The 24,902-nt window shown below is 39.2% G+C and overlaps 2 protein-coding genes across 4 annotated transcripts; one reads left to right on the top strand and one right to left on the bottom strand.

The window, feature by feature from the left end:
• The first annotated feature begins 917 nt into the window (after positions 1-917).
• On the top strand, positions 918-24,224 carry LOC118405680 (flagellum-associated coiled-coil domain-containing protein 1-like). 3 transcript variants are annotated; one of them, XM_035805287.1, is made up of 15 exons: positions 918-1,097; positions 1,818-1,919; positions 4,571-4,754; positions 6,634-6,756; positions 11,256-11,412; positions 12,051-12,190; positions 12,521-12,614; positions 13,086-13,245; positions 13,658-13,710; positions 14,086-14,185; positions 14,749-14,852; positions 16,582-16,653; positions 16,961-17,050; positions 17,694-17,803; positions 22,787-24,224. In XM_035805287.1, the coding sequence occupies exons 2-15, from the start codon at positions 1,910-1,912 to the stop codon at positions 23,130-23,132; spliced, it is 1,743 nt and encodes a 580-aa protein (XP_035661180.1). In that variant the 5' UTR covers positions 918-1,097; positions 1,818-1,909; the 3' UTR covers positions 23,133-24,224. The 3 variants fall into 3 exon arrangements, with proteins under 3 accessions (XP_035661180.1, XP_035661181.1, XP_035661182.1); XM_035805288.1 differs by lacking the exons at positions 918-1,097; positions 1,818-1,919; positions 4,571-4,754; positions 6,634-6,756 and adding an exon at positions 8,474-8,791; XM_035805289.1 differs by lacking the exons at positions 918-1,097; positions 1,818-1,919; positions 4,571-4,754; positions 6,634-6,756 and adding an exon at positions 10,764-11,148.
• LOC118405681 (interleukin-17C-like) lies at positions 18,105-20,991 on the bottom strand. Its single transcript, XM_035805291.1, has 2 exons — positions 20,924-20,991; positions 18,105-19,363 (listed from the first exon to the last, which is right to left on the bottom strand). The coding sequence occupies exons 1-2, from the start codon at positions 20,945-20,947 to the stop codon at positions 18,869-18,871; spliced, it is 519 nt and encodes a 172-aa protein (XP_035661184.1). The 5' UTR covers positions 20,948-20,991; the 3' UTR covers positions 18,105-18,868.
• Positions 24,225-24,902: the final 678 nt, after the last annotated feature.

Below are 24,902 nucleotides of genomic sequence, written 5' to 3'. Positions count from 1 at the left end.
TATAGTGGAATGGTCATCAGCTGGCTGTTTGAAGCCTAGAGTACCAGCCCAAGGGTTCTGGTATTTGGGGCCTAGTCTCTAAACAAATTGACTACGCTGGATAGGAGAATAATTTATCAGCTTTATAATATAATAAATATATGGTGTATTTGCAGCCAGTAGGTACCCGATGAGTAATGAGGCTGTTTAACGTGGTCGAGGCACCTCCTCGAGCACGGGACCCCCGTTTTACGTCCCTCCCGGAAGACGACTTTGTGGAAAGCTTTGGGAGGCTACAGCAATCCAGTCGTCCTTGGTTGGGGGACTCCCATATCTTATCTTCCGAGATCGAGGGATCGGGTGTATCCAACGCGCCCGTAGCATGACCAAGAATTTGGCCTGACTAAATTATGCTTCTAGCACCCTGTCCACATGTGTGGGGGCACTGGGTGGCCTTATCAGCCCCTGGCTGATGAGAGAATGTGTAAAACAGGAAAGGGTGGGTTTATTTGGAGAATAGCTGTAACAGAATTTGTTAACACGTTTTTATCTATGGTCAAAAGTTTTTGGATTTAAAAAGTTTTGATTCAGGAGAAAATGACGTTTTGTCCACTTTCCCATAAGTTTTTATTGGAATATAAAAGAGCTGGCACCCACCAGTTTGGTCATGAAAAGTATTTAAAATTCCCGCTCATGCATCTTAAGGGAATAGTTCATAATGGAACACGAATTAGGGTACAAAGGGTGTCAGAAATATTTATATTTGCGTAATTTGTACCAAATAAAGCTACAATTTTTATAATAATTACAAAAACACTTACTTCTGTACGACATAATCAGCTGTTTTGGGTCAAATTTGTCGTATCTTACTACTGTTTTGCTTAATTTAAGAACTTGCCTCCCCTATTTTGATAGTGCCAACTTCCATCTCCCAGGAGCCTTTGCGAAAAAGAGCCTTAGCAACAAAGTAAAGCAAAATGGCCGCCGGGGTGTGAAAAGAAGTTTTGTTTATTGTTGTTTGGTATGTGGCCTGAATAGGCGATTATATTACATCACATTATACAACCCAACCGGCAGCTAATTACCTATTTATACAGTCAACTCCGTGCCTTGTGGAGGTAAGTTTTGGTCAGAAATTGCTTGTGATTTCCCTACTAATGATTTTATGGAAAGTGGGAGGGGGGCAGACAAACGATGATTTAAATCACAGTAAAAACGTAAATTGTTCAGCCAGATCGTTGTTGTGGAGGCGATTACTACGTGACCTATTTATGTTGGGGTAAATATTTTGACAAATCGTAAAGGAAATGTATTTTTGTTCTCTCGTGTAGGTCGTCCAATCTCTGTAAAGTTAGAAAGGCAAGATTCTGAAATCGCTGAAGTCTAAGTAAGAAAACTTAGGAGTCATATGATAGATTATGATCTATAAAATTTAAGGGCAACCAGCGAACTTACGTAGTTCAGTTTGATCTCTAACGGATATTTGACAAATATGGCAACTGTATGTTGAATGTGCTTATTGTATATAAACTTCCAGCATTTTCTAAGTCTCAGTATCGGACAGTAAATATTGAAATGTTTGTGGTTTTCACTGTGACCTTTGCATGGTAAATTCCTGATGATGTGAATATTTGTTTCCAATTTACAGTAGAACAGAATTGCTTCAAACTTAAAATACTGCAAACACCAGTGCCTTCTATCTAAAATTAGTCCTGCAAAAATAAATGAATTACAGTATCTAAATGATTATGAAGGGAAGATTGTTAGATTTTCTATAGAGGGTTATTGTTGGTGTGAAGGTATTTTAATCCACTCGTAATCCCTTACCATGTTTCTAGGTCAGGAACTTACACGGACAAAGCCTTACAGCGACAAGGATTAGTGCTGTCTATAAGGATGTCCTAGATCTGAACAAACACCTGAAGAAGGCATGACAGGAGGTAAGACAAATGTCTTGAAGAATCATTACAATGTACTACTGTAAATGCATTTAAGTTTGCAGGGATTTAATTTCGCGGTAGCGGGAAAAATGACTTTTCGCGGTGGATTTAAGTTCGCGGCAACACCGTAGACTGCAGTCTAATACCATAATAGAAAAATGTTCGCGGTGGATTTAAGTTCGCGGTGAAGTGGTCACCGCGAAAACCACGAACATTAATCCACCGCGAACATTTCTGCATTTACAGTACTTTGAATAAAGAAATCTGTAACACATTGATCAAGTGCCAAATTTAAGGGAGGGCTTATACTAGTTATAGCAGCCCACCCAACATCTGGCGGAAGTTACAGCCCCAGCAGAGTTTGTTACACACTCAGTCTATCTCAAACCCAAGCCTTCTGTTGGGTGGCTTGATGATTGAAAAATAAAATATATCTACAGGACAACATATACTACGTAAAAACTTAAGGAAAATCAAGAAAAGAATCTTGCATTTTTGAATCAGCCTATCTTTTGCCAATGTTGTTATTCATTTGTGTTTGTGTGCTTGGAATAGTAATACTAAAGACCCTAACATATAGAAAGTTATCATGGTAGCTAATTTTGTTGCAGAATAGTTTTCAACTGTTAGAATCTTTAACTTAGTGTTATCTTTCCATAACATTAGATTGCCACATCAAAATTCCAAAACATATACATGTAGTCTTACTCGGACATGTTGAACACAAGTTAGTTCATATGTTCTCTTGATTGGGAACTAATCACCATGAAACTAATTATAAGGACTAGTAAGTTCCTTTTCCTACACAAGAAAAGCACAGCCTTCATACATTTGTATGTACTCTTAATTGCTACATGAACAACAGGATTTAAGTTTTGCTTGGGGCATGAATTAAGAAGAGCTGACAAAGGAGCATTTCATATGTGTCTGTTTCTCTTTTGCATGGTCCAACTGGTTACCAAAAAACACCAGAATGCACTGGGAGAAATGTACCAAAATACAGAATTCCCTGATGAGTTAGGGTAAGGGCAAGGGAAATTTGAATAGTATACCGCAGAGTTTGGACATATATTTAGTCGAGTGTACATTTGTATTCCGGCAAATAGTGAGAGTCTCAGACCCCTTATTCATATACGAATGTATATAAGGAATGATACCATACTTGTACCCGATACTACTATGTATTGTAGCTTGCTAAATACATCTGTTCTCGTGTTTCAAAAACATGCGTAAAGTTTGAAACCTGTCTGTGCTACACCTTCTTAACCTTTGCACACTTGGCAGCCTTCACTGAAAGGTTTGTACTGCTTCACTTAACTTCTTTATGCTACTGAAACAACCTGCAATTTAATTCCACCACATTTCTCAATCTCTGTGGGACTGTGACAAACAAAAGAGTAAGAGGTTCTCTGAGGGTCTACATGGAGGGATCCTGGCAACCTGTAACGGCGTATTTTTGATGGCCAGCAACGCTTACTCAGGCCCCCAATGGTAAATTCAGTAGGACTGGCAACACTTAATGGTAAATTGACTTGTTCTTGTAAGTGAGTTTGGGAATGAGTTCATTGGATTCCATTGTATTCATGACTGTCTGACAATACTAATGCTGCAAACACAGACGCACTCGCTCTGTTTTGACTTTCGGCAATAAAGGTGAATTTGGGACAACGAAAAACATTCTAAATAGACTTGAAGTGACCAATTACGCTTCACAATGATTTACTGGCAACACTTATTATTGAATTAGAGTGGACTGGCTATCTACAATTATTGGTGAATCAAAATACATGAAGATCATATATCAGAAAATGGCATACAGACCCTCATTGACAGAAGAACTTAGGGGCAGAACCCAGCTTTGAAAAGCGCCATAATCCTCTGTTTTTGTGTAAAAGCCCTTTAGAACCTTAAGTACTTAAAGTACCATTAGTTGTTTAAACTCCTATATTATGTAGCAAGAGAAGGTATGTGCTGGTAGATGCTTCCAAGGTGGACACCAGCTGCAATTTTGTGTAGTTCTTGGACTGAGATATTTTCACCATACTAGGCAATAGAAGGTAATTTTTGTATACCTGTCACTGTCAATTCTAAAGGTAAGGTAAATGTGCTTCCATGTGTTTTGACTGGTATTTTCTGCTGGTCAACAGACAAATAGATATAGTGACCAATAATTGCAACATACAAATCTTGTGAAGTAAGAGTATGTCAAGAGGACTCTTAGAGAGTCTTCTTCATTCTGTTGTCATAGGTTGCAAGTTAGTTTGTACATACAGTAGCTGAAACTCGGTTTGTTTGTAAATGGGAGCTTCTAGCATTAGTATAAAGGGCTCTTTGGTTCTTTTACAATAGCAGAGTCGGTATCTTTAAGTAACACTGTGTGGTAACTAAACTCTAAAGATGGGTTGAATTACATCGCTACAGCCTTGCTTTTTATCTCAGTCTTTATGGCATAGCTGAAACTTTACCTTGAAAAATCTAAAATATTTTTATACTGTAAATCTCGTAATGTACGTGGTTGGTATCATTTTCGTGGGGACCAGTGTATAACTACTGTACTAAAACAGCACGAAAACCTCCTTTCCTCTCCTATGGCAAAAGGTCCCTGCAAAAGCAAGTGCATTTACAGTTATTCTTGTCCCCCTCCATTCCAGGTGTAGTAGAACAAGACTCCATGTCTACCGATGGGGACCAACATGAAGGCGTACACCAGCCGTTTTTCCTGAAGGTGACGACGCTGTCCCCGTTTGGACCCAAACTCCCAGGCGAGCCCCAGGCCCCGCCCCCCTCCGCTCAGTCATCATTTGTTGGAGCGACTTCTCGGAAGCCACGACCAAAGTAGGTCAAACGATTGGCTGCTGCATTTTGATGCAGATTAAATATGAAACACTATAATTGCACAATAATTGCAATGGATGCGATATATGGCAAATAGTAATCAGCTTTAAACAACAAGTCACAATCTGATATCTATTCTAATCTGAATGGTAAATTACTATACTATTATTGCATAGTATTGGGTTCTATATAACAAGGCCACTACTAGTATGCTATTCTACTGTAGGAAACAGATACTACTACATGCACCTAATTGAGGCTCAAAATACTAAGCTGGACTGGTGCAGCTAGATATTTATGAACCGTTTTGTACATCAATGTACTAGACTATGTACAGTGTTATACATTGGTATACTGTCCAGATATTCTTGACATTTTATAGCAGTTCCAAAAATAATTAAGCCTTTGTTGTTGTATTACTTTGAATGTTCATAAGTTGGCCACACAAAGCTAGAGAGTAAAGTCCAATTGTTCTTATTGGTCCAATATTTGTCTAACCCTGACAGTTATATACCCATGTGTTTGCACAAGGATTAGATGTAACGTTTGAACATGGTATTGTTTAAAGTAAACACAAGTTGCTATGGACGTATTGGTTCTGTGCTTTTCAGTGTTCAAACAAATTTATGACTGCTTATAGGAATAGCCAGTTATTAATTAACAATGCAAATATCTGCTCAATATATAGTTTGCACCATAAGAGAGCACATTTGGTACATAAATCATTGGTTCAAGTTGGTGTATTTGTATTTTGGATGGTACCAAAAGAAATTAACTAAAAAGAAACTCTCTGCCAATGTGACATACTAGTAGTTTCCAGTATAAGATTTGAATGCCTGTAGTTAGCAAAAATCTGTTAGGGGTCAAAATTTCATCATTTTTTTCTTATGCAAAGAAGTGCTAGAAGATATGAACCTACAAATGATGAAATGATGAAATCTTTGTATAATTCTTCAGTCATGCATAAGCCGGTATAACAACCGGATTTAGATTTTGCTTGAGAGCACAAATTAAGGCAAAATCATGAAGTCTTTGATAATATTTCAGTTATGTTCTGTATCTGCATCAGCCAGGCATACAGCATCACTTTTTATATCACACCAAACATAGTTTGTTATTTTACACTTAGTCTAGCTTTAAGCTATTCTTTAAAGCTATCTTCTCATCGTGAGGATGCCCTTATTATGTGGCAACAAATTCCTATCTTGTTCACAAAATAGCCTTGTTCACAAAATAGTCTTGTTCACAAAATAGTTTTGTTCACAAAATAGTCTTGTTCACAAAGTGACCAGCCTACAAACTACAAACATATTCACGTCTAGTTAAAATCATTACAGCATTCCTGATAAAAGATAAGGTTGGCATGGACAACAGCAATCTTATAACAACCTCATTACAGTGGACACAAGCATTCTAATTGGATAATCAATCCCTTTGAGCTGAACGTCGTCCGACCTTTGGAACTATTCGAGGATGATTAACCGGTAGAGCGAAGATAAAACGTGTCAGGGGTCGCAGTGAAACCTAGTTTTGAGGACGACATATTGGGGACATGTAGATTATGTCTTGATTAGATCATTAGTGTGTTAACACATTTTGGCTGGTGGTGATAATGTACAAGTCAACAATGGATACTGCAAAACTGTAAGTTAGATATTGATGTTTTTGTTCTACAAAGTTGTAGAAAAGTTTTACACTGTCACATTCAAAGCTGCTACACAATGTTTGCAGTAATACATGATGTTTAAAATTTGTCAGCACTAGTTTGATTAAGACATTCAATTTTGTGATCTTTCTTGTGTTTTTCAGGTCTCCAAAGTACACTACAGTTTGATTACTGGTAAGACATTCATTTGGTAATGTTTCATGTGTTTTTCAGATCTACACCCCCACACCCTCCGTCCTATCGTGATGTCCTCCTGTCCCCCCATACCAGCTTTGCGGAGGCCAAGTCCTACAGATCACGTTTTACTGTACCCAAGAGCGCTCCAGCACACAGAAGGTAAGCTGTAGCTGAATGCTAGATACTGTAAATTGTCCATTTTTATTGAGGTATTGTTTTGGTGTGTGTTTTACATGTAGTTATTTGAGTATTGTTGAGTGACAGGTTTGTCCGTTTGATTGGTTGTGAGTTTGAATGTAGTAGAGTGACTGCTTTCCACATCCTAAGCATGTTGAGGACACTGGCAGGAAGTTAGGTGAAAGGTCCAGAATAGGTCATCTCATTTCCTGTCTTCAGTTTCAGTACACATTGTCTGTTGCTTTTTGAGAGCCAGTGGAAAATTGTATTAGACAGAATGAGAAAAAACTTCACAATCAATAAATAGATCCTAGAAAATAATAAATAGATCCGAAAAAACATATACTATTAGAAATATTTCATGGAGGTACATTGTATTAGATCTTCTATTTCAGATTTGCAATGTTTGCCCCATTTTTACACAGCTAATCCAGCCACTGAAACTACATGTATTACACATTACTGCAAGTCATGAACAACTGCATGTACTGTTAACAGTGTTATCTTTTGTCTATTTTCTCTCATATAACTTGCACATATATATGTTGCAACCAACCAATTTCATTGTTGTTGCCCAAGCAGATAAAGCACTTAAGTTGACTGAGTAGTCTAGTACAACAATTTGTCATTTGGTTGCTAAAACATTGGAACACAAAAGAACAAACTGCTCCTGACCCTATAGTTAGAACAGCTCATGCCCCTATTCTGTTCTCCTTTGTAATGTCTATATACACGGCTGTGTTGACACTGTTACTGGGAGCTTTGGTGGGCAGGAAGCCATGTCGGCCTTTTAGTTTGGGGAGAAATACAAGAGTTAGTGCACTGTCAACATAGGGGGGTATCCAGAATTCCTTCACTTGTAAGGTATTGGGGTGGCAAGCAATTTCGTTCAGTGATTGATTTATTAAACTGTCTTGATGAAAAAAGGTAATTATAGCTTGGCATAGGGGGAAGGTTGTATTTCTGGTTACCTGACTACGCTGGTAAAATGTGTCGTCCCTAGTCTTTTTCAGAGGGCAAATGCTGTCAGGGCCCAAAATTTTGACATCGGAGTTATCGCTAATATCAGATCACTGGATCATTATATATTAAAGAATGTAGAATAGACAAATGTAAGTATATTTAGTTTGACATTTTTTATCCAGCAACACATCAATACTAGAATAACAATTTAAACACAGATAAGTTGTTTAGTATTTTTTGTAAAGAATAATGTCATTGTCTCTTTGTGCTCGTGCCTGCCTTTTCTTCTTTGAATAGTTTCAACAAAACCATTAATTTTTCATCAAACTATTCAAAACTCTGTCAAATGCTGTTATCAACTTCTCTGTACCGAAAAGATGCATCTCAATCTTTTCGCATTCCATGACCAGGTTTGTAAAGACTTGTTGTCATTGCTGGTGGACATATTGTCCCCTGTCATTCAAATGTCATTTGTTGTCAGGCCCTGTGTTAACATACCTGCCGTCACAGGACGATTGACGGCACCGTTTACCTCTGCCTGTTCAAATAGCAACTGTCGATTTTGCCATAGTACAGGCACGTATGGAGTCAACACTTTCTCTTGCATCTTCATAATGGGGGCAGCCTTCAAGGCAGAGACGTCAAACAAGATGGTTGCCTTTCGAAAATGTCTTTTGCATTGAAGAAATCATGACTGTTTTGAACTGAATGGTTGTTCTGTTTGAGAAAGTTGTTTTAGGGAAGGTTTATAAGCTTTCTAAAGTACCCAAACGTTTTCAAGTCTTGAGTTAAAATCAATTCTGTAATGTTCAAATCTCTTTTCTCCTAAAGTCAAACAAAGACCCTGTGTCTACAAAAAGACCATTTTGCAACCATCAGTTGTTTTGGTTAGTGTGAGAATTCGGTAACATCGTCAACAGGTAGTTATGTCGAACCAAGGACTCTTGAGCGCGCTTCTGTCTGGATTCGGATCGCTGTACGGGATCAAACTGGAGCCGGCGAAGGCAAAGCTCCCTCCGCTGGAACACGTCCCCACCATTCATGTGCAGGAAGCGTAAGTTTTGGAGCTGAGTATAATTAGTGTGCTGTAGTATACTTCAGACGGAGGACATGTTTGACATAGTCTAGACAGGTTCTCATGCTAAAAGTACAGTCAACTTCCCAAGAAAACCACTTAAGGTATAGCTAGAATATGGTCTTTGTGGACCTGGTAGTCACTATATAGACAGCATTGCGCCAATGGGAAAAATTATTTAATAAGGGACCACCACAAAGTGGTCACTTGTACAGGTTTGACTGTATGTTGTAAGCCTTTACAACTTGGCTGAGCTTGATTTTTTTTTATAAGTAATTTTTCTGTTACTCAGTGCATTTAAGTTTTGCGGGGATTTACTTTCGCCGTAGTGGGAAAATGGAGCGTTCTCAGTGGATTTAAGTTTGCGGTAGTGTCATTGACTGTAGTCACATACTATGATGGATAAATGTTTGTGGTGGTTTTAAGTTTGCGGTGAAGTGGCCACTGTGAAAACCGCGAACATTAAACCACTGCAAACATTTCTGCATTTACAGTAATATCAGATGTGGAATTGTTGGTTAGCGGTCAATACAGTTTCCAAAATAGCAGTATCCAGTATTTGATAGACAAATGGATAAAGACTTCACAAACTTGTTTGGCAAGCTGCTTGTGCAACCAGCCACACTGTACAACTTCTAGAGACCATCTTATTTTTTCTTTCATCCTTCTTTTTTTCTTCTTCAAAATCACAAATTGAATGTTTTGTACAATTGACCTTTTTTTACTTTCCAAGAGGCATGCACACTTAACATGACTCAGTCTCTTCAATGAACTTGAACTACTGGTTCAATTTTGAACAGCAATAGTCAAGTGGTTTCTATGGCAATGCTAAGTTTTGATAGATGGTAGTATGTTCATGGATAAAGGGAAAGGAATGTTACAGAAAGAACCTGTCACAAATATAACTAATAACGTGTTTCAGGGCTTATAGGGATTATATTTTCAATAGTACACAGTCATCTAATGCCTCTAGTTTTAGAAACGAAATGCTGCTACAATTTGCACAGTTGTCAATTTCAAAACAAATGGGTACAATAGCCTGTATTCCAGCTGGAATACCAAACACAAGGATCAATTCTGTAACACCCTCATTCTCTGTGTCTGGAAAGACCTTTGACATACATAATATGCAAAGAGGTTCCATTTCATGTAGGTCCTGTATGTGTTACGTTGCTAAATTTTGCAACAAAGTTAGCTCAAGAAACTCCAGTTTTGTTAAGCTTGACTAGATACTGAAGAGTGCTACAGCTGAAGTTTTCAAGAAGGAGGGTTTGATTTAGAAGCAAGGAGCTTTTCAAACCTTGGGTCAAGAGAGGGAGATTTTCTGTCTTCGACAAACAGTGATCGACCAAGCGATACCCGCAGCTGGCCGGCTATAGCGTCCTCGGGGGTCAGGACAAACATCGTGAGCTCTACTGGGATGCCCAGAAACGGCAGGAAGGTGTCAGTGGACAGACAGACGCAATAACGTGTCGCTAATGAACGGAGTTTTATAGCGGCCATACTTCAGTTTGTCTCCATGGAGATGTGACCTCGTGTTGTTTGTAATCTGTTGTGCAAACCAGCTGCAGATGATGTCAGTTTGCGATTTTGTGGCTATTTTATGCTGAGGAGTTGGTAAGATGGCAAAGGTAGTCCTATTATAGCCTTTTTTGAGGCCGAAGGGGCAGTGGGTTGTTATCCACTGTGTCAAGGGCACAGCATTGGTGGTTGAAGCCCAACCATCTCCAACCACTGCCTTTTGTCTCCCCGACTGAAGTCAATTAGCCATTTTACATTGGACGGAGTGAGGACTGAGAAAAGTGCCTTACCTAATTGCAAGGTCACAACGTCTAGCCATGGATGCCAGGAATCAAACCCCTGACCTCACGATCTCGTGTCCGTGAATCTTAAGCCACTCATTCATTCAACGCCAGAGTATGGGCCGTTTTCTTACTGTATGGGGTGCATGCATCACTGTTGTACAATGTTGGACCAAGCATCGCCCTAGTGTTTAGGGCCCTCTACTCAAAGAGGATTCAGGACGATGATCGGAAGCTTTGTATCTGAGGAGCTGCTTCTTGGAAGGATCAACGCATGCCCCAAGTACCCTCAAGATGCAGGCACTTCTTAAGTATCAGTCTTAAGGACAGCAACAGATGTCACACTTCAAGTGTTGGAGAAAACTGTGATTTGACAGTGGAGAGGATGCTTGCTTGTTTGTCAACAGTCTCTCTGGTTTGAAGATATTGCTGGACAAAGACACAAGTGGAGAAGCAAGCCACGACAATGCTGACCAAGAAAACCACAAAGATTCGCCTTGTTTATGACATGAGGAAAATGTGCTGGATCTCTCTGTGGGTTTTAAATTTTTTTGCTAACTTAATCAGGCTATATTTTTGTATTTTGCCATAGAGACAGTTAATAACAGTTGTAAAACTGTCTATCAAATTGTTTGTTCCAGATGTGAGAGGTTGGACCAGGTGGAGCCTGAGCAGATCAGCGCAGACAAACAGCCGTATGAGACCGAGCCCCGCCCCTCCACCAGTACGGCCATCAGACACAGGACTCTGGAGAGTCACCTGCCAGTCAAGAGGGCCAAACAGCCGCAGAGTAGAGAGGTCAGGACTGGACATTTCTCAAAAAAACATACAAGTTTGGATCATTCTCCTACACCCGCTGTACAAATGTACCTCGGAAAGGGTCTGCTATGCTGACCTGAGGTTTCCACCTTAGGTTAAAGTGTGACCTCTGTCCAGTTGTCAGCCAATCAGAGGACCAGCTTTACCTGAACAGGCTGAAGAAAAAGTTTGGGTATTCTCTGATTGGCTGACAGCTGCTAGAGCACATGTCTTACCTTAAGGTGAAAACCTTAGCCTAGTTTAGCAGATCCTCCTCAGCACATATTGTATGGGCTTTAGGTGAGCCTCTGTGTAAGAGAATGTTTCAACTTGATGATGGACAATTCTGAAGTAAATTTGAACTGAGATTTTCAACACAAATTGGACTTTCTCAAATTTTCTACTATCCAACACCAGTACTAGTCTTTTGCCATCTTGTGATTTTGTGCTTCTGTCATACTGATAGACTGTGTTACTTGTTAAGTAGTTTAAGTTAATATTATTAAGTTGTAGAAAGTTCATGGCACCCATCCACCCTTGATGGGCAGGAAGTAGAGGTCAGAGGTGCTAGAACTAGTCACTAATCAGACATTACAGTCCAGTAATAGGATGCAAACTCTTGTTTCTCCTGTCCCCAGGAGTCCCCCATCCCAGTTGTAGTGTCTCCTGGTTACGTGTTATCAAGAAGTCGCAGTAAGGTTGCCATGACGATAAAAACAGACGGCTTCTTTGATCCGCCCAAGAAAGAAGTGCCAACCCATACACTTGACCAGGCAACGTGAGTACATGTACATAATGTAACCCTGGATATTGTATTTTTATCTAGAATATTTTGCTGTCGTTGATATGTACGGGGTACAATATCATGTATTCCTTGTTTTCTCTGCTTTATTCATTCAACATGTATTTTTTATTCAATGACTGTCACATTCTGTTTTGTTGTAGAAAACAGTAAAAAGCTGTTTTTGCTATTATGATGTACATGTAATATTTCTATTATTACAAAATGTATTTCATTTCCATACAATACCAAAGTTTATATAATTGCACGGGGTAAAAATGGGTGGAAAATATTCACAGACTTTTTTCTCCTTTCTTCCAACTCCAGACAAGACCTGATCAGTAGCTTGCGCCAGCAGATCTCAGATCTGACTCTCTACTTGGAAGAAGAGAAGCTCAATCATAGGGACACTAAGAAACAGGTAAGACAATGAGGAAAGCACAACATAGCTTAAAAGTTCATCTGTGTTGTTTGACATCATTCTGAATAGGGGTGGGTATTGGTACTGAAAATCCAGGTCTAGGTCTGGTTCAGGTCCAGAGGATCAGGTACGGGTCTTGACCCAAAGCTGAACCTGATTGTCTGTGAAAACTGGTGAATGGGCGATACTCTATTTGATGGAGTATCTGACTGTGACCGGTGTTTTAGAATTCTATCTTCATTTAAACAATGCTAACTGCCTCCAAGTCTGTGAACTTGAATCCCAGAAAATAAGTTTAAGAGATATGTTTGTGGAAATTATCTTACCACCATAGGAGATTCGTAAACCTTCTTTTAAATCGGCAGCAAATTAGGCCGGTTCATGTTAGCAATATTAGTTGTCGGAAATTTCTGTAGCTAAAATATGTACAAATGTTAGCAAGTTTTATGACTGTTTTCCGTATGATTACAGGCTGCTGAAGAGTTAAAGAAGAGAGAAGAGAAGTTGAACATGAGACATGAAGAAGAGATGAACAGGCTGGAGGATGAGTATGAGAAGGAGATAGCTGACATGAAGGCTGCTCAGCAAAAACTCATGGCCCAGGAAAAGGCTGCATCTGAAGCTATACACAGTAAGGGACATTGATAGCATTGGTTCTTCCTTTCTTAACTTATCATGTTTCAAAGTTTACAACTAAAGTGCCCCTGCAGTTGAATAGAAAGCTGCGTGAGGGCTCAAAGTAACGTCACCTCTTTTCGAGCACAAAAGCTGTCTAGTACCATCTACAAATGCTACAAAACCATAGCCTTCTTGGGGAAGGTATATTGCTAATAATCGTGAAGTGGCTGTTTGACTTTGCCTCATTTCTTATAAATGCTTTCAGATTGAAATGTGCTTTATGATCTTGACAGTTGCAGTGGAAAAAATGTAGTTCTTGAAGGATGTGCATGTGAAAGTGAAGTGTTATACATTTTTACTAATGATTAAACTATGATGTCATACATGAAGGTTTTAAATTCTTTTTTCTCTCTCTCTTTTTACAGACAGGCTAACCTCTGACCTCAACTTCATGAAAAGTTCCTTTGACACCTACAAGGTAGGGAATGTTTCAAGACAATTCTCTTGTCCTGATTTAAAGATCTTGAGATTCTAACACCTTACGGTCTTCGACACATTTCCATCTACTGTACAAGTTAGGCAAAAGCAAGGTGGTGTTTCAGTATTGCCTGAAGTTCCTGACATAAACAGTACTCAATAACAACATGTAATGATCAGTCATACAAGTTATGTCACCTTCGTACAATTTTTCCCTGACATAAATTACTGTACACTTAAATGCAAACCTGGAAAATACCTATTTCTACTTTACTTTCACTTTTATTGATTGCATGATGACAACAAAAGTAGATGTACATTGTACATGTACAATTATTTAGAAAAATGCTTTATTTGCTAAAACATCATATTTCAGACCCAAATAGTGGAGGAGATGGATGAGAAGTGGGCAGACAAGGAGGCGGAACTGCACTTCAAGTTTGAGGAGAGAATAGAGTCAGCTATATATGAACAAAGTAAGTCACTATTAAAGGATGCATGAAATTCATCTGTGCAGAAAGATAGGATTTCTCAAAGTGCATTGATGTTAAGATACAGGCAATTATAACTTAATGTGCAATGCAATAATGTACAACATTAAATTGATTAGAAACTGATTTCAATGGCATTACAATCTTCATCTTAAGTCCAATTCTGAATTTTCATCTTTATGTTGCACCATTAGAGGACATGATTCAAGACATAAGTACATGTAACAAAACTAGTCAAAAAGTAATATACTTCAGTGTAAGTCTATTTAGGTACAGTGGGTACAGTTCTGGTATTCTAGACCTGTACCTACATGTACATATACAATGTACATGGTCATTACGGTGCCATACTGAAACTGGGTAATTATCAATAATGTTATACACATCCCTATGAGTACGTGTAGGAGAGATTTCGAGAGAATGTGATAAACTGTCAGTGTTAAACAGTAAAAAGTTTCACATTCAAGACACAACATTATACTACATGTGGTTACCTTAAGTGTGTCCATACTCACAGACCGTTTTGTTTCTGTTCTTCTCTTTCCCAGAGAAACAGTTGATCCATGACCACCAGGATGAGAAGGCTGCCATGAACCAGGAGTTTAAGAGACAGATCCAGACCATCGCTCGGGAACACAAGAGGGAAATAGACGTAAGGATGTGTTACACTAGCCTGGTATCCAGCCGTATTATAGCTCCCAAGTCTCTTCAGACTCGTGAGCTATGATATGCCGGTCATACACACACACTATAGATCAAGCTCTGTTAGCTTACTAAACTTACATTGTATATATCAGGGCTTGGATCAGGAATAACAGCCCCCACAGTTGGGCCATTCCAAGCAAGGCTTGAGGCCTGCCCACCTTAGCTTGAGACCGCATTTCTCCCCCTACTTTGCCCCAGATGGGGTCATCTGGGGTATCTAAGAACGAGAAGGTTCTAGGAGTGTGTTGGAAAGGTCTCTTATTGATTCATCCTAAATTTCAAGTCAGTTCATTGATCCAAAGTGACATGGATCAAGGTTGAAAAGTTATTTCTTTTAGATATCCACAGGCACAGAAAAATCTACAGTTCTCCAGTCAGGCCCTCTACAGGTAGAATCTATTATTGTAACTGGCAGTGATATTGCTGGTGGGGTCATGTGGCATAACTGCAGGGCATTTGGCCCAGAGCCAAGAGGTCCTAGGTTTGGATCCTGTCATGCTACTGTAAATGCAGAAACTTTCGCGGTGGATTAATGTTCGCGTTTTTTGCGGTGGCTGCTTTACCACGAATTTAAAGCCACCGCAAACATTTTTCCATGGAAGTAAGAGACTACAGTGCATGGTGCTGCCGCGAAGTTAAAGCCACCGCAAAAAGTCCCTTTTCTCGATACCGCGACATTAAATCCTCGCAAACTTAAATGCATTTACTGTACTAATCTTGCCTTTGGGAAAGGCACTTAACATGATTTTGGTCACTCCACCAGGTGTAATAATTGTCAGCTGATTTCATTTGTGGGGAGGTAAATGTTGGTTGAAGGAGAGGGTTGGACCCCGCCTTCCAATACTGTGCCCTAGAAACAGTGGATAACGACCCACTGCTCCTAAATGCTCAAAAAGGCTATAGGACTACCTTTAACTGTCCAAAATCTTGATAGTGATCTCCTTCAACAGAGATTACAATCTCTACTCAGTCTGGCAAAATTCGGCAAGTCTAACAGATTGCAATCTGACATTTAAAGGGTAAGTGGAAAGACCAGTACATGTATTGATGTGGTACGGTACAAATGGAGGCAAAAAAATGCAATATGTGGAGCCTATTTTTTTATTTACTGCAGGCATATACCTCTGCGACTAACCTACTCAACATTATGTTTCTTAGTTAGAAATTAAAGATAGTTTTCATCAAAACATTTATTTATTTATTTGCCAATGATACAACCCATTACACGGATCTGCCTAGGCAGCTTTGGGCTGGTAGCGGCAGATCCACAGAGATACAGACAAACATACATCATCGGTCGACGTGTTTGCACATGTTTACACACGACGGGGTTATACCGCCCCTTACGGGGTGACATACCCTTTCATATGCGCCAGGTCTCCCGTCCGGGTGAATGATGTAAATCACCGTGAGCCGAAGCTAGGTACTCATTTTCACCTGAGTAAAGTGAGGAAAGCCGTGTAAAGTGCCTTTCCCAAGGGCACAAGATCGGTAATATGGCAGGCGGATTCGAACCCGCAACCGCTCGGTCACGGGGCGAACACGGTCCCACTGCGCTACGCGGTCCATCAAAACATATAGATTTATAAAGTATATAGAAAATATTGGAAAGATATACTATTTTCTTAAAGAGGCCTAAAGTGTGTTCAACATGTCTGATATTGTTCTTATTGCAGGCGATCAACAAAAGATATGCTAATGCTGCTCAGGATCTCGAGAGGCTCAAGAGGACAACAGAGGAGCTCAATGTAAGATTTTTACATACAAAGGGGTCTCTTTATTGCTGATAGCATTGAATGGCTGAGTGGCTAGACTGACAAAAACAAGACCAAGTGGTCCCTGGTTCCATTCCTCGGTAAAACCACTTTACTCATCCCACTCAGGTAAAAAAGGGGCACCTGACTTCAGTTGGGAGGTAAAATGTGATGGAAGGAGGGGGATGGGCTCTGCCTTTCAACACGCTTGCCCTTGACATTTTTTTGGAAGAAGATATATCCATAACTGTGTAGAGAAAAGTGTTTAACCCAAACCTCTTGTCCTTATTTTGTGTACCAGATTGCCCGTGTGGAGTTGGAAGACACAAAGAAACAACTGAAGGAAACAACAGAGAGTTTTAAGAGGACGTTACGTGAGCTACAAGATGCCGTAAGTATCTGTTTTGATTACGTATTTCACGTTGTACCACATTCGTCAATGTTCTTGTAGGTTGTGCTCATAGCAGGCTTGGGGTTGTTTTGATTATTCTTAGGAGGAAAAAATTGAGTTTCCGGTTGCCTGACGGGCTCTAGCAAGAAAACTGCTGACCCGTGCGTATCTTTTGGTAGCCTGGAGTGAATGTTGGGACTCATGTTTACGTGTTCGACGGTCGACCACAGTATTTTTACCTGCATCTGAGTGAAGGAATTCAAAACAGACTTCAGTTGACTAAATCACAATTCTCAGTTTATTGAACTACAAATCTTGTCTACTTGTATTTGTACAATGTATACACAACTACAATGATGTTGAAAATAACAGTTCTGATGCATTTCAGTTTTACATTCAGTTTGTTACTTGTTGGATCAGTTGGACCAAAATAAATAAGAGAGAATCCTCACTAACCCAAGTTTTTTTCTAAGACCATTATCACAACACAACTACAATCATGTAGGCCTAAGTATATGTTTTCAAGAAGTAATACTGCTGAACAAAATTAGACTTTATGACTTAAAGTTCCCTGTAAACTTGTGACATTTTAAATCTCTGACACTCAATACTAAAGTTGTTTTCTCCAATGTTTGCACACCAGAACGTGAGACTGATAGACTTTGAGGAGAGGTTCCATGAGAAAGTGTCGGAGGTGGATGACAAGTACAGACAGAGGATGCACAACCTCATGCAGGAAAATGCAGACTTAAGGTTGGGACAAAGAATACCTACATTGTATTATACATGTATAATGTATTCTCTAGCCTGGGTGCCATCTGATTTACTATTGGGGCTCCAATACTTGCTGTCAAAAAAATCAATGTTTTAAGGGAGAGTGTATGGAAACCGTCTAGTAGTAAATAGGATGGCACAAGGGCTACATATTCTCTTAAACTACAGTACAAACTTTGCTAAAGTGAACACACAATGGACTGGAAAGAGAATGGTCTGACAGTAGACAATTATCTACATTTACTGTAGATTGTGCAATAGTTACCATCTGTATTTTATAAAATGTACATCAAGAGACCACCTGTCCATTGTGGCCACTTTTTCTCCATTGACCCAATCACTGAAAAGAAATGAAATTCTATAGTGGCCACCTGTCTAATACTGAGGCTATTTTTACTGAATAGAAAAGTAAAAGGAAGATCAATAACAAAAAAATATTTTTTTGTAAGCACACAAATTCACAATATGTACATGTACTAACATACAGCACTCAGGACTTTTGAACCTTGTTACATTTTACAAACAACATGTCAAGTAGCTCTATATCATTAGGGTAACATAGATAATACTATATTATATACAATCATATATTAGTCATATAGTCATGTAGAATCTCTTGGCTCCTTGATACTTGGCCTGAAGATCAGTTTAAGTTTGATATGTCAGATGTGTCATGGTCTTTTGCTCTTGTTTCAAGATCTCAAGGTTATGGGTTTGAGTCCTAGTGTTCTACACATTTCACTGTCCTGCAGAACTCCAGTCTGTATGGTACTGGTTGGGGTTGCAGTTCTTTTCATACATTGCAAGGTGTTTGTTCCATGCTAAAGCTTAGAGAAGCAAACCTTGAGTTTGTTGAAAAGTCCACCACTTTGCATAGGCAATACAGTTACACCCTTAGATGTACAATCTTATGGTTCAAGCTACTCACTGACAGATTGTCCCCAACTCTGGTCCCTTAAGGTCTTGATTTCTTGGTTGCAGTCAGGAAGAAGTGGTTTAGGTTTTGGCCCCCTAGCAGCTTGCTCTGGTTTGTTGAAAGAGGACTCAATCCTCAGGCAGTTTTGGCCTGACACAAATACAAGCCACAGCAATACTGATCCACTCTTTCCTGTACTTGTGCCTCCCATTCTTGGGACACTTTTGATTCTTTCTCATCTTCTCCTTTATAAGAACTGGCACTGTCCTGTTTACTGGTACGCTGTTATTAGAGTCGTCTTGCCTGTTGTTTTGGTGGTCGTAGCAGTGTTTGGATTCACAAACTGCAACTCCGATGTTCGGAGGATAACGGTTTTCATCGTGATCCAGTTCCCACCTCCAGGGTGCAGAAGCTCTCATGTTGGCATTGTGAGGATATAACTCTGGTTGTGAAACCGTCTCATTTGCAGCTAACTCTAGCCCCATCTTAAATGGAGCAGTTTTGTTGAAGGTTCGAAGATTCAAGTTCAGCCGTTTCATTTTAAGCCTTTCTCTTGGTTCCTTTAACGTGCATTTTGCTTGGCTGTCTGTTGTGTAGAGCAAGCCAACAACAAGTAAACAAATCTGTAAAACAAAAGCCTAAATGTTACTGTCAAATAACATTCACACCATTTCAATTCAAGTACTGTTTAGCACATTATTAATTGCTGTACAGTACAAAAGGTTAGGTGAAAAGTCAGTATTTTCCAAATTAGACGAGTGATGCGTGTTCAAATAAAATCAGACCAGATTGGCAAAACAAAACATTATTAACAATTGCAAATAGACCATTGCTCTTTCTTGACAAATAAAGAAACTTGTTTTGCATTTGAGTTTTAAACAGTTAAATTCTAAAAATCGGTTATCTTCAGTTGGTAATTGTGTCAATTCACTGAGCGCCAGCCAACTTGTCAAAAGGTACATGTAAACGTCGCACAACAAAGCATCGCGAATAAGGCTCAATATCAAAGTGAACATAAAACAACATTTTTTACCTGAAGAATTACTTGAATGCTCATCTTTGGCAAAGATACACCTCCACAGTAAGGTTTCAGGTAAAAGTTTTCGTACTGACAGGAATGTAGCTATAACATGTACTGACACATCTCTAGTAGCTGTAACATGTACTGACACATCTCTAGTAGCTGTAACATGTACTGACACATCTCTAGTGGACTGTGTCTTGCAGAGCTAGTCTCCGTTTGACGTCACTGAGTGACAAATAGCCTAAAGATTAATTTATCTTCATGTGTGCCACAATGGGGCTGCCTGGGGGATTCCCCTTACTAGTCCAGATATAACTGTAAATGCTGAAATGTTTGCGGGGGTTTTATGTTGGCAGTATTCGCGGTGACCACTTCGTGAACTTAAGGCCACCGCGAACATTTTTGCATTACAGTATGAGACCACAGTCGATGGCGCTACTGCGAACTTAAAACCACCGCGAACACTACATTTTCCCGCTACCGGGAAATTGAATCCCTGCGAACTTGAATGCATTCACAGTACTCTGAATCTTAAAGTATTTGCAGTACATTCAAAACTGCCCAAGAAGACCACAGAAGGGACTGGTCACTGTAGACAGGATTCTTATTGGCAGTTTCAATGTGTCAATTGTGACACATTTTGGGGTTAACTCACCCATAGAATGGTGCTCATTGAACAAAAGTGTGCTCATAATAAAAAATGCTCATTTAAAAGAAAAATCTTTCCAGAATAAACCACATGCTAATCATTTAAAAACAATGGACAAAATAACTGTATATACCTGTTAAGCCAATGCCTCAATGGGCGAACACCCTCTGCAAGAGAATGGACTGATCCAGAAGCCCCGCCCCCTGTTCCATATTTGGAACACCTGTCCTTCAAAAGTAGCACTACTACTACTAGGACAGAACTATCCGACACTATTTAACTGATAATACTAACTGACTTCAGTTTGGCTTTTCAGTCCTGAAGTCCTCTCAGAATGGGCAGAAAAAGTCACTGGCTTCTTTATTGAAGGCTCTACATCCACTGGATTCAGTTGTTTGTTATTGACAGAGGTTTTCAAAATAGAATAGGGGATTCTATTTGTTCAATATGGCGTTTGACAGGATCAGTCCATTGAGTCTTCACTGAGAACGGTGGAGTTAAAATTCTTACCTTGAAAGTCTTAAGCTCCTTCATTCTGGAGTTTGACGAAGTTTTATCCGCGGCTAAAGTTCAAATATTAGATTGACAGGTGTGTGCTTTCAACTGTGAACTCTCGGTCACTTGGTCGCAGTGACAGGCTGGAAGACTGGAATATACTCTAACCACCTGCTAGGTACCCTTAGGCTGGTTTATTCTCAGACTGGCTCCTTTAAGCAACTTTATATACTTTTTTGTTTGTAAAATTCTTTGTCATGGGAACTCCAGGTCGTATATAACTTCTTGTAGTCATGGAAAATTTTGCATGCTCTCATTTGTTGGATTTAACCATTACATCAGTGGTAATTCCCAACTGTTCACAGTACTGTAGCCAGTGGGGGATCCCAACATTTATGATGCAATACTTCATTTATATGTTAAACATACAACTTACAAAATTTTTAAACCAAGTTGATTTACATGGGTAATGATTGAAAGGCATATTGTATATCAAATTTGTTGGCAACATGTGGGTATATTAAACATTCTTTAACCATGAAGTTTAAATTTTTGTGTGAGGGATTTTCCTCTAAGTGGAATTCCCCTGGAAGTATGTGTGCATGTCACAAAACTCAGTATTGACCCAGCTACTGTTTCACAAAGTGGAATTTCCCGAGTGTGTGCACATGACATCAGTATTTTCCCCGCTTCTGTTTCATGCTTACTGCACACCTGTGTATTATTGTGTTTGTACCCACTTAAGGGCACCTCGATGCTAATTTGGTGCAAGGTCAAGTAGCTAGAGGTCATTTAGTCATGGGTATAGCACGAACGTACATAGTGCTTGAGTGTACCGGTAACTGTTACAGTACTGTTTGAAACCAAACACTAACGCCATGTGTTCAAGATAAGTATTGTAGAGTTTGTAGTTTTTGTGCATTTTTCACCAGTTAGTAGCAAGTTTGCCCAGTTGTTTGTTTACAATGGGGAAGGGGAGGTGTCTGGAATGTTACTGTGAAGATAATGTTTCGCCTAAACAATTGCAGTCAAACATTACACTGTGAGTGTGACATCATAACATATGGTCAAAGGTCACCAGTTACAAGGACAAATTTTTGCACATACTTTAGGTATCACCATGATAGTTTTTTTTACACTTCACCAATTTGTAAGGGCATTTCTAAGGGAATTTCCCCTGGGGGGAAATTTTGGAGGATTTTTTAGGGACTTTTTCATAGGAAAATACTATACAAAAGAAAGGCAAGCTATGTCATGCAAAGCTGTAGCCTAAGGGTGTTGTACTGCAAGGTATGTTAAACTTTATCATGTATTTCTTTAAAACTGTACAGTTGATACACTCACAGTGCAATCTTTTACTGTTGATTGCTTTATTATATTGCAGCTTGAATGACTATATCTTGTACTTGTAAGTTGTCTTTGGAATGTCTGACTTTTAAAGTTGTTTACTTCTTATTTGAAATTCTTAGGCCTACTTTACCTAATATATGTAATGGTGCACACCATAAACTTGGATGTGTTTATTAGTGAAAATTGACATAGAAAATATCAGTGTACATGTTGGGCATAATTTTTTACCTAAAATATTTTTTGGATCAAAATTTACTAAAATTTGAGAGGTTAATGTAATTGCAACTCTTTAGTTTCTATATTAGCCTTATATGCTTCATTCCCATACACATCCTTGAAGAGAAGGCCACCAGGTGTGCAGCCTTGAATTAAACTGAGATGCACCCCCATAACACTACACAATCCATTGATACTTTTACGCTCTTGTGATATCTTGTTCACTCACACATATATAGCACATGCCATTACCTCTAAAACATGGTTAAGACAGAGATGATAGTCAATCTTCACATTTGTTGTTACCTACAGGAAGCGGTACATGTCGAAGTGTGAGGAACTGTACGACGTGAAGTCCCAAAATGATGTTCAGGTACAGGAGAGGGTGCAGACCGCAAAGGACACACTACAGCATGTCATCAAGACTCGCCACCGAGCAAACATCAGCATAGCAGCCTCCGATCCCGCGTTGGACGAGAAGAAAAAGATCCAACACAGCCGACCGCTCAGCGCGCCGACCACGCGGAAAGAGACGGTCGAAGCAAAACTGGGTGAACTACAAATTCAAGAGGAGGAAAAGTCAAAAACTGCTCCAAATGTTGGTAGACAAAAACTGCTGCCGTCCAGACCTCAGACATGTGTAGGAAGGAGAGCCTGAGGTTTTTAACCCTTGCCCTGCTAAATAAGCCTGTAACCAATACAACTTGGGTGCCAAAATGCTACCTTAGCAAGGAGAAAGGTTAAGATTGTCTCTTTTTTAGATTTATAGCACAGTTGTTTTGATTGTAAAGTTTCTACTGTACATTCAAAATTCTGTCCAAGATTGTATTGTTGTCTTTGTCTATGTAACACAAACTCTGCTGTCTGGGGCTGTAACTGGCCCTTTCCCATCTAGGAGGCTAGCCAGATGTTGGGCTGGCTGCTATAAGCGAGATTTAATCAGGCTAGTACTTTCTATAGAATTTGTATTCCAGCTTCCTGCAAATTTCATGGATGACAGAAAAGGTCAGCAGGGCTAGAAAAATAGATTGTGTTTTTATCCAAACGAACAAGAAAGCCACTGCTACTTGCTCTTGCAAGTGTTTGGGAACACAAGAGCAATTGTGTATCATTTTTGTATATACATGTTTAAAACTCTGTCAGATCTTTGACTTGCAATGTGTGTACATTTTGTATCTTTCCCACCTCTTATGAATCTCTGATGTTTTTTATATTATATGTAATATTCAATATTCTATAATCACCCACATGATTCTACTCTTTGTACATAAACTATACCTCGCAATGAGCTGCTATTAAGAGTTTATTGCTTGAATGATTATAATAACTTTGACTGGTTTAAAGTTGAAAATCTTGATTATAGTTTCTCTATGTAAGTACGGATTTCTTGGTGCTGTCATTTCAGAGCAAAAGCGAACAAAGTGCCAGACGAAGTACAATTATGTATACGGCTCACTACTGTAATTCTGTTAGTAGTTCTTTTTCAGGTATTAAGGGAGACATATAGTGAACACGATAGTGTTGCTATTTTCTTGGCCGGAACACACATTATATAGACTTAAACTCGTGTTGTAGACTTGAAACTCATTTTAATTCTATGCATGCTGTTCACAATGGAAATTTTTGCCTCTCTCTGCAAAGTTACTGGCTTGCAGAATATTTTTCATGGGGAATAATGGGAGTTGACCTCCAAAAGTACATGATATAAACTCAGCTGTGAGTCAGGAAATAAAGTTTACAACTATAGTTACAGCTTTTGTGGCATTTCTGTGTGTGTGTGTGTGTGTGTGTGTGTGTGTGTGTGTGTGTGTGTGTGGATATGTTTGTGTACAGAAATATTCTGAGGAGTAGTGGTAGTATACAGCTAAGAATAAGCACAAAACAAATGTATAAGATTAGTAGTCTCTCTCAAAGTGGCCAAAGGCCATATAAAGCAGCCTACCACCATATGGGCTGCACAGAATACTATCGAAAGTCCCCTAGAAGCCTCCTGGGGAGGCTAGAGTTTCACAGGAACAAGTTGGAAATGTTTGTTTTATTGAGATCTTCATTATCGTTTCATGAGTTAATTCTTCCTGGAGTCCAACTACATTGAAACAAATGAAATAAGACCAAAACGAATACAATCAGTAGACCGAGAATCAAATCTAAAGAAATTGGGCAAATGGAGGGGTAAGCACCATTAACTGCCTCCAGATTAATTTTGGACGAAACATTGCACTTTGGAGAAATGCTTGCATACTGTAACAGCTTTTACTTACAAAGTTTATAATTTGTGAAAAAAAAAAAACACTTTGATAATGGATCATGATCATGCTCTTTTTTCACCGCTCATGCTCTTTTTTTACATGATTCATACTCCGCTAAACTCATGCAGTGTCAATAACTTTTTTGTCACTCTGGCCATTCTGGAGCTTCACACATGGGA

This window comes from Branchiostoma floridae, chromosome 18, assembly GCF_000003815.2.
Source record: "Branchiostoma floridae strain S238N-H82 chromosome 18, Bfl_VNyyK, whole genome shotgun sequence".
Lineage (NCBI taxonomy): Eukaryota > Metazoa > Chordata > Leptocardii > Amphioxiformes > Branchiostomatidae > Branchiostoma > Branchiostoma floridae.
The sequence above is the reverse complement of the archived record's forward strand: the minus strand, read 5'-3'. Positions and strand labels throughout refer to the sequence as shown.

Coding starts and splice junctions, on each gene's coding strand:
- LOC118405680 (XM_035805287.1), top strand. Junction 11,413..12,050: donor AACAGCCGCAGAGTAGAGAG/GTCAGGACTGGA, acceptor TCCTGTCCCCAG/GAGTCCCCCATCCCAGTTGT. Junction 13,711..14,085: donor GTTCCTTTGACACCTACAAG/GTAGGGAATGTT, acceptor ATCATATTTCAG/ACCCAAATAGTGGAGGAGAT.
- LOC118405681 (XM_035805291.1), bottom strand. CDS start 20,947: ATGAAGGAGCTTAAGACTTTCAAG. Junction 19,364..20,923: donor AGGAGCTTAAGACTTTCAAG/GTAAGAATTTTA, acceptor TTTGTTTTACAG/ATTTGTTTACTTGTTGTTGG.